The 9,998-nt window shown below is 42.6% G+C and overlaps 1 protein-coding gene across 4 annotated transcripts in view; it reads right to left on the bottom strand.

The window, feature by feature from the left end:
* DNAJC5B (DnaJ heat shock protein family (Hsp40) member C5 beta) overlaps positions 1–9,998 on the bottom strand; it is a 96,651-nt gene that overhangs the window by 6,875 nt on the left and 79,778 nt on the right. For all 4 annotated transcript variants that reach the window (XM_006150438.1, XM_006150437.1, XM_006150440.1 and 1 more), the window contains one exon: positions 7,110–7,281. In XM_006150438.1, the coding sequence (XP_006150500.1) occupies positions 7,110–7,281 (172 nt within the window). The remainder of the gene's footprint in view (positions 1–7,109; positions 7,282–9,998) is intronic.

Raw genomic sequence — 9,998 nt, 5'->3', positions numbered from 1 at the left:
CGCTCTTCCTTGGCACCCTTTTCCGGGGCAGGAAGATCGTGACGAATGCAGAATGGCAACTGTAATGAATGTCTCAATATCTTGGCCAAGAGCAAGAGTCTAATTACAAGCCATATGGCCTCTTCGGCTCAGTGGTTGTGAGTTTATTTGGGTTTTATCCAGACGTGTGATAAGAACAGCTAAGTAATCAACAGAATTTTCTGTGCACTGAATCTCACATTTCTAGATCCAAGGTCAGCATTATAAAATCTCCTCCTCCTTTGGATACTTTATTCCCCTTCCTTCAGGAACAAACAACAACAACAAAAAAACTGGGGAAATTATAAATCCACAAAAGATTTTTATGGCTTAACTGGGAGTTTTGGTTGGATTTTGTTCTATTGCCTTTAATAAGCTCAAGTTAGCTTTTCTGTTTTTGTTTGCTTTGCCAGGGTATTGAGAGATAACTAGTTCCAATTCAGGCTCTTGTGTCCATGCCTTGTTATACTGTTATATATATATATATATATATATATATATATATACACATATATATATATATATGCACACACTTATATACATATATACTGTTACATACGTACCTATATGCACATACGTATATGCTCACACGCACACACACACAGTCCCCTAGAGCAAAGTTCCAACTCAAATGGTTGGTAAAGTCCTCTCAGCTAGCAGAATTCTGATTTCTATGTGATCTTCAGCTAGCAGAGGAGGGAGTATAGGGTCTAAATGAGCTTGCTTTAAATATGCCAGTCAAAATTTCATGAAGTATAACTTATAATTTATGAAATCATGAAATTGAAAAAAATAACCTGGTACTCATTACTTTTTTTTTGTACCCTTCAGCTTTTTTATTTTAAAGAATTATTCATTTGCTTTTATTCATCCATTTTATTTTAATTTGACCAGAGAGATACACACAGAGAGAGAGAAAGAGGGAAAGTGAGAAAGCAAGCCATCAGGCCCAGGACTCGAACCACGATCAGCCATGTGGGAGTGTCTAGCACCTTAACCACCACACCACCTGCTGGTCCCTGTATGCTCTTTAGCTTTTAAAAAGACAGAAAAAAAAAAAAAAAAGAAAAAAGAAAAAGTTTCCCAAGACACTCTCGCTTTTCTATTTGATTCTGATGGTTTCATAAGGACAATATGATCCCCCTGTGTTTTTAGGATCCCACTGAGAATATATTTTCATTTTGATAAAGAGATGGGAATTTGTTTGTAACTTCTATAGCTGCCAGTGAATATTGAAAATGACCTTTTTTAAACGTTCCCCCCTTTATTTTTTTTCTTTTAAAGTTATTTACTTATTTCTTCTGAGAGAGAGAGGGAAAATAAAAAGAAAGAGACACACAAAAAGGAACATTACAAATGGAGTCTTCACTTCCAGTCTCCCTCTAGCTTTAGCCAGCTTGGCTCATAGACGTGCACATCAGCAACTGGTATGCGTACAGGGAAGCCCTAGGCCATGAACCTAGAACCTTTGCATGTGGGTCCAGCACTGCAGAATGTTAAATTACTGCTGCACCATTCTCTAGCCCATTCCCCTCTTCTTCTTCTCCTTCTTCTTCTTCTTCTCCTTCTCCTTCTCCTTCTCCTTCTCCTTCTCCTTCTCCTTCTCCTTCTTCTCCTTCTTCTTCTTCTTCTTCTTCTTCTTCTTCTTCTTCTTCTTCTTCTTCTTCTTCTTCTTCTTCTTCTTCTTCTTCTTCTTCTTCTTCTTCTTCTTCTTCTTCTTCTTCTTCTTCTTTCTTCTTCTTTTTAGTTTTTTAATCATAGGGTATGTGCACCCTCCAGAGAGAGAGGCAGTGAGAGGGAAAGTGAGAAATTCTCCTCCCCTGGGGAGATAGCCGCACTGAAATCCCTTCTCTTCCACTCTCCTCCAGGGATTTTGGGCATGCATGCAAAAGCGCCTGGTGTGATTTTTTTTTTTTTTTTTGAGAGATTTTTGCTATAGGGCGCGTGCGCTCGCCAGAGAGAGAGAGACATAGAGACAGAAAGCGAGAAATCACCCCCCAGGGGGGATGGTCACGCCACAATCCCTTCTCCTCCATTCTCCTCTTGGGATCTTGGGCACGCACGCACACGCGCCCGGCGTGAGTTTTAAGCCACCGAGTCCGGAACGCGAACTGTGGTCGACTACATGGGAGTCCAGCGACATGGCCATTACGCTAACTGCTGGTTCCCCCTGGTGTGATTTTTAAGATGCTGATTCAAGGACTCTAACTATGGTCGGCCTTGTGGGAGTCCAGTGCCTTAACCACCACACCACCTGCTGACCTCTCTTTTTTTTTTTTTTTTCAAGTTTTTGCTAGAAGGTGCATGAGTTCATGCGAGAGAGAGAGAGAGAGAGAGAGAGAAAGTGAGAGAGCACCCTTCTCCATTTCTCTCTCCTTTGAGGACTTTGGGCACACATATACATAAGCCGGCGTGTTTCTCAAGCCCCACTTCAGTATTTGAACCCACTGTGGGCTTTGTGGGATCCAGTCACCTTAACTACCAGGTTATGGGCTGGGCCCAGATACAACGTGTTTATAAAACAAACCAAGTTTCATAAGTATTACACAAAAAAATTAAAAAAGAGTTAAATTATGTTTGGGGAGCTGGTCCCAGAGGGGTGAGTATAGAGCTACCTTTGACTTTATATCCAAGTGTTGAAATTAAATTTGTATGAGTATCTCTTACTTTGACACGAGGTCCCAAACCTCCCAACTACAGGCAACTGTCAAATAAGGTTGGGCAACAGTCTTCTAGAAAAGCTATGGGGATGTGAGAGTTGACTCCTTGGATTCCTTTCCACTCTAAAATATTTGGAATTTATTCTTAGATCTGGTATAAGAGTTATAAACCCCCTAAAGTGAGCAAGGAGTTTGCCCATGCACTAGCCAGAGAGAGACATAGAGAGAAAGTGAGAAATCACCCTCCAGGGGGATGGCCATGTCACAGTCCCTTTTCCTCCATTCTCTCTGCTATTTTGGGCATGCACACACATGTACCCAATATGATTTTTAAGCTGCCAGGTCCAGGACTCAAACCATGGTCAGCCATGTAAGAGTGCCTTAATCACTATGCCACTTGCTCACCCCTGCCATTTCTAAATTTAATTTCAGAATCATTACAATGAAATTTTTGAAACTCCAGTGTACTACCAGTACTTTCTAATGAACTCAGACATTTATGTATGCTACTTATTATTTTCTAAGAATAATTTGGTTTCTGAGTGACTAGCAGCCTCTTTCAAGTATATTTTCTTAAGTAACTTTAAGTGTCCACTTTTTCTTGCAGAAGAGTACAACACAGTCCACATCTAGGACAACATTCAAGAAAGCACAGTTGTCTTAAAGAGGCTACGTTTTCCATCTTCACCAGCATTACTTGAACTAATTTTACCTGTAAACAACACTAAGTCTAGTGGAGCTAGATCTGAAACAAATGCAACTAACTGCAAACAAGGCCTGGGTTCCATAAGGAAACGTTAAAGTGAAGAGTAGTGGCAGATTTCCTGTGCAGTTAATGAAGGTCATGCTTCAGGGACTTCCACCTGCACAAGACCCTGCCAAGGTCCTGTTAGGACCTTACCAATCTGTTCACGTTTTTGTGAATTTGCAAAAGTGAGGTATTTTGACCACGGTTGGCAAAAGCACGGTTTCCACTGTGACGCTCCCTCCTTTGCACTTGTTGGTAAGTGGTAGCAGAGGGGCAGTGGACATTTGGGGGACTTGGTTAAGGAGAAATAGAGTTACAGATAGCTTTCATTGAAGTTTAGTGGGATATGTTTTTGTGTTTTGCAGCAACACTGTGCATAGTTCATTATTTCTAGCCTTGCAGGTATGCGAATGGCTTTAGGAATGGCCTACAGCTCACTGCCAATTTTCCTCCTGAGGGAACAGGAAGGTTTAGGCTAGAGGTGAATCACACCGTAAGAATAATGGGTCCTATGGACTCTGACCTAGGTAACATTGAATCCTGTAGAGGCAGTAAGTTTGAAATGTCCAGAATCAAAGGTGTTCTGTGGAAAATGCTCCCATCCTCCATCTTACGTATAAAATTAGATAGGCGTTTTCTCAAATTTAGCAATAATCTCTAAAACTTTAGACAACATTATCAATCACATAAAGCTGAGAGAAACTTTCCTAATTCATTGATAAAACCACTGTTTTGATAATAACACACTAGAGGAAAGGCAGAGTTATTTTTCTATTCGTTCTATCGAAAACATTATTTGATTATTGTTATCCGAAGGGGTAACCAAAGAGCACACAGCCACAGAGCATGAGGGGAAAAGTATCATGTTACAGAGGCGTGCTGGGAAGTTCAAGAACTGTTAGTTTTCTAGACTTTGTGATATTTATGGCATTTCTTAGTTTTTAAGCCTGAGATTGATTCTTTTCCTCATTGTAAGTAAATATTTCAGATCTAATTGTGGTCTCCATTGTTGTTGTTTCTTAAAGAGGGCTGCACACATTGCAGTTTCAGCCTCCTAAAAATGCAGATCATCACGGGAGCTTTTTCATGTTTGGAAATACGAGAAAGCTTTTACTTTTGGTAAAAGATTCTTAACCCAGTCAAATGGGATCATGGTTTATTAAGTCTGGAATCTGACCTCCGCAATGGAATCGGTAGCTCTGGGGTGTCAGAACCAACAGTGAGAGACATACAGATTCATCACCTCTCATCCTGCAGGGAGGAAACCTGGGGCGAACCTGGCACCTACGATTGATTTCTGTTCCAGAAAAGAAATCTTCCACAAAGAAGTTCTACTCAAATGACCTCGTGGAGCTTTTACTTCATTTAAAACAGGAATACTGGGAGGCTTTTCAGAGAAGTCTGAAACACTGGATTTGGGATGTCTAAGCTCAATTCACCTCGTTTTTTACTTTCCTACTATAAAGAAAACGTTAAGATGAGGTTGACATGGTGGGTGACAAGGACAGTACTCTCCCCTTGCCATCTCTTCCCGTACTCTGTCAGTGACGGAGTGGTAAGTGGGACTGACGGATGTTACAGGAGATCCTGTGGTTGATGGGGACAGGGACCCCTGACGTGATCTCCTGAGAGCAGATGGGATTCATCATCATTTGTAGGCAAGTTGTGCTGACGTCACTGACTGGGTTCCCTGAAGAAAAGGAGTCTCCAAGCATATATCTCTGCTTAACCCAGTTATTAGTAATCCTGCTTGCTTGCTCTTTGGGGTATGTGTGCCCCCATTAAAAGAGTCATCAGTTCTTTCATATCCCAAATAAAGCAAAAGAAAATAGTAATTGTATTTACTGTGGGCCCACAATTTGTCTCAAAGGGAAGTGATAAAAGTCTGAACATTCTCTCTGTTTGCTTGACTGGCCAGCCCAATAGTGCAATGTCATGGGTTACAGGGAAACCACATATGTCCCTTCTGAGCTCCCAATTCTGAAAGAGTCTGGGATTGGATACTATTCAAGTGTTTTTATTTTTTTTTTTTTTTTTTTTTTTTTTTTTTTGGTCGGCGAGTCGGCGAAGAAGGTTTTGCTATAGGGCGCGTGTGCTTGCCAGAAAGACAAGAGACAGAAAGCGAGAAATCACTGCCCGGGGGGATAGCCACGCCGCAATTCCTTCTCTTCCATTCTCCTATTGGGATCGTGGGCACGTATGCACATGCACCTGGTGAGTTTAAGCCACCGGGTACAGGACCCGAACTGTGTCGACTACATGGGAGTCCAGCAACATAGCCATTATGTCAACTGCTGGTCCCTGATTCACGTGATTAAAACTCCTTCCTTCAAGCTGGAATCAGAGTAGGTAAACACTGGCCATTTCTTAGCATCACATTGATAGAGAATGAAAGATATATGGAGGCCTTTAAGCAGACTCTGGCGCCTGATGTCCTGGCGTTTCTGTTTCCGTGTGATCACAGGAACTAGAGTATGATCCGCCCCCGGGAGGTGCACAATCCCTAATTTCAGCAGTTCCAACAACAATGGGGCACTGTCTGAATTATCAAATAATTCTTTTATTTGGCTGTCTAGGGCTTTACAGAAGTTAGTAAAAAGAGTCTGTAATCTAGAATAATGATGCATTCCACAGAGAAAATGTCCAGGGGATTATGGCTGTAAGATGAAGCAGGACAACCGCAGGTTTGACCCCAGCTAGTTTAAACAAAGACATTTCCTAGAGAATATCCTTGGTGTTGTGAACTGTGTGAGCTCTCACTTGTCTTTACTTTTTTTTCCTCTCATTTTTGGTAGAATGATCTTGACGACTATACTAAGGAATAACTGTATCATAGCAACACAGGCACAGGCAGTGGGGGTGGTTTAGAAAGCACACAGATGCATTTTTGATGCTGATTTGACGTTAGCCCTGCATGTGGGTATTAGGACAGAAGCTACACTTCAGAGATAGATGGGTCTGTTTCCTCTAGTTCTACCCCAAACTCATTATCAACTAATTAAAAGAAAGTTAAGAGTTGGTGACTTTTCTTGATGTCTAGACCTTTCTATTTCAATAGATACCCTAGGGTCTAGGCTGAAATGTTTTTCCTGGGAAGAATTTCTGCCTTGGGTCTCCTGCCCTAGACACATCCTTACCCAGACCTCTCTGAACCCAGAATTCAGAACTCACTCTCTTGTGATAAGACCTTAAATTGCACTTGCTTTCATTTGTCATCAGCATATTTTATGACTTCTTTGATGTAGTGTCAGATTCTGCTTTTCTATATGGCTGGTAAAGGCAAATGGCCTTTTGTTTCGTTTTGTTTTTGCTATAGGGCATGTGCACTCAATGGAGAGACAGAGACAGAAAAAGTGGGAAATCACCTCCCAAGAGGGGGTGGCCATGCCGTAATCTCTTCTCCATTCTCTTCTTGGGATTTTGAGTGTGCAGGCACCCAAGCCCAGCGTGTTTCTCACTGCAAACTCAGCCACAAGGAGTCCACCCACCTTAACCACCATGCCACTGGCTGGCCTGCATATGACCTTTTATCTTCCCCTAAAGATGGACCAAAGCTGATAGTTTGTGGAACTTCTCCCACTCAGTTGTATCTCTCCCACTTTAATGATAGTCTTCGCCGTGGGACTTGGTGCTTGATGAAGGCTGTAAAGGGATACCCACCGCCTCTGCTCATCTCACTGTACCTTTTTCCATGTCGGTCTTGATCTGTTCCTCAAGATCCTCTGGGGACACATAGTAGTCCTCTTCTGGCTTTGATGATCGGGGCCGACAGTGTCCACAGCAGCAATTGCAGCAGCAGCACAGGCAGCAACAGAAATAGCAGCCAGTCAAGAGGCCGATGACGACAAACAGGGTCTGGGGGAGCAGAAGCAGAGCAAAGTAAGGATGAGGGCGAGAGGCCAGGGCTGGGGTAGAGGAAGAACCTCAGAAATCGATTCTGCAACATGAATCACCAGAGACACAAAGGCATCGTGGTGCACTCCACAGACCAGATTCTCCCTTGTCCTTACTCTGTCTACGAACTACCTTTTTAATTTCCTTGGAATCCAGCTTCCTCATAAAATTTTACCTAACAAATTAAACCCAGAGGGAATTACTTATAGCCAAAGTAATAAAGGATGCATTTTTATTTTTACTCTTAAGCTATCATGATCCTTATTAAAAGCAGAGCAAAGCAAAGTAAAAACCAAGTCAACCAACACACAAAATTTCCACAGATCAAACAAGCAAGTCATGCTATTCTGCCCAAGGAAACTGAATTGTTTCCCCCAAGTCCCCAAATCAGAGTGTACTGCTACCTCTTCTTCCAACCCTCATATTCCTTAGTCACCAAGTCCTATAGAGTCTCTCTTCTCAAGATTTCTTGCATTCCACCCCCCACATTGCTACAGGGCACGTGCACTCAATGGAGAGTCTCTATCTCTATCCCGGACAGTAAGGTTTAGAGCATCATCCCTAGAGTGGACACTACAGCAGCCTCCTAATTGAACTCTCTGCCTTCCTTCTTCTTTCCCTTGAAACCACCATATGCTTTGCTGCGGGGGGGTGAACTTTCTGAAGTACCTGGTTTTTTTGTTTGTTTTTTTGAGAGGTTTTCGCTATAGGGTGCGTGCGCTCGCCAGAGAGAGAGAGAGACATAGAGACTGAAAGCGAGAAATCACTCCCCAGGGGGATGGTCATGCCACAATCCCTTCTCCTCCATTCTCCTCTTGGGATCTTGAGCACGCACGCACACGCACCCGGCGTGAGTTCTAAGTCACCAGGTCCGGGACGCGAACCGCGGTAGACTACATGGGAATCCAGCGACATAGCCATTACGCTAACTGCTGGTTCCCCTGAAGCACCTGTTCTCTTCAGTCCACACAGCAACTCCTGTCTCTCCTATAAAGTCTGAGCTCCTTGCTTCGGTGGTCTGGCCTCTGCCAACCCTCCCCTAAACCATCCCAGCCTGTCCTGGCCTGTCTGTGTCTTACAGCTTTGCCCTCTCTGCCTGGAAGTCCCTTCCCCTTCCCTAGGCACTTAACAAATACCACCTGATATGGAAAACACATCTTAACAATCCTTCTACAATGCTTTTCCTGATCCAGCCTCCAAACGATTATTCCTTTGTACCCCAGTTATAACCCATACAAACTTCCATCTTAGTGTTCTTTTGTAAATACTTTAGAGCATTGGTCAGTTTCTAAGTCTGTCTCCCTATACTAGAATATGAGCTTACTGAAGGCCACAACTATGTGTTAGTCATCTTCCAGCCTAGCTGAGGATTTAGTACCTATGTCAGAGAGAAATTGAATAAAATTCGACTTCTGAATTAGTGAATATACGAAGTAACTAATAAACACATTATTTGCTTGCCTAATGAAAAAGTACCAGGATTTTCCACAACATAGAAAAATTCATTCACTAAAAAAAAGGACAGAAAGAAAAAAGGAAAGAAAAGAGACTCTTTTTCACTCCCCAAATTGGAAGTTATAAGAAGCTCATGTTTGTGAATTGAACAAAATCAATTTAGGATTTTAGTAAAAACATACTGTTTGAAATGGAAAGCAGTTCATACATGTTTGATCAGAATGTAGATTTTATCTTAATTAGATAAAACGAAGGGAGCAAGGGCAACAAAGTCTCCCCGTGTGCACACATCCTTCTTTAGGAACTTAAATTAGAAATTTATGTCCACACACCTCCCCTGCCTCATTTCCGCTTCTCAGTTCAGTGCTCCGTCTGCCTACTCTGGCCCCTGCTATGAGGTGGAGCCTTAGGGTGTCTTGGAGGGGGGAAGCTGTAGTCACCCCCTCACACCCATAATTACTTTGGTATGGATACTCTACGTTTTCATAGTGTTAGGTCAGTTACTCTGGAAACAAAACTCCAGCACCCCTTCCTTCTCACTAACTTCCTTCAGAAGCCTCCTCTGCAGAACTCCTCAGTCTTTGCCCCAAGAAGCTTCTTTCTTTACTTACTTTTGCCCTTTTCGTTTTAACTCTGCAATTCCCCATCATTCTCTTTTTGGAGAATTTCTTTTTCATTCCTATACTGTTTTGTCCTTTAATTATTCCACCTGGATTTGTTTACCTGTTGTGGAAAAGAATCTTGCTTTATCCCTGCAGTCCTTTGCACACTGCAAGGCACAAGGAGGTGATCAGTATATTTTCAGAAATGTATTTGTGATGGTGTGTTGACTCATTCAGGATGTGCATGTTTCATACGGGATCGCTACGTATCAGGCCACTCTGAAGGGCACCATGCCATAGGGGTTTGGCACAAGCGGAGGGGAAGGCAGAAGTTAGTTTGTATATTTCTCACACTGCTGGGCAGATTCTGCTTGTCTGTGTGCATTTGGATCAATTTCGTCAACTTCCTGGGCAAGGAAACCTATTCTCATTAGGCCGGCAGTCCCAGTGTGCAATCAGATGCACGTGTGTAATTATCTGGAGTTGCAGATGTGCTTTCTCTTGGAGAAAGTGTCATGTCTGGAGGTTTGGTTCCCATGCAAGCCCATAAAAGCCCAAGTTGTTACATGAACATCCAGCCTAGTGTCACGAATGGCATTGTTAGTGTGTGGGCTTTTGTTC

The sequence above is a fragment of the Tupaia chinensis genome, unplaced genomic scaffold (assembly GCF_000334495.1).
Source record: "Tupaia chinensis unplaced genomic scaffold, TupChi_1.0 Scaffold000288_2, whole genome shotgun sequence".
NCBI classification, from domain to species: Eukaryota; Metazoa; Chordata; class Mammalia; order Scandentia; family Tupaiidae; genus Tupaia; species Tupaia belangeri.
The sequence above is the reverse complement of the archived record's forward strand: the minus strand, read 5'-3'. Positions and strand labels throughout refer to the sequence as shown.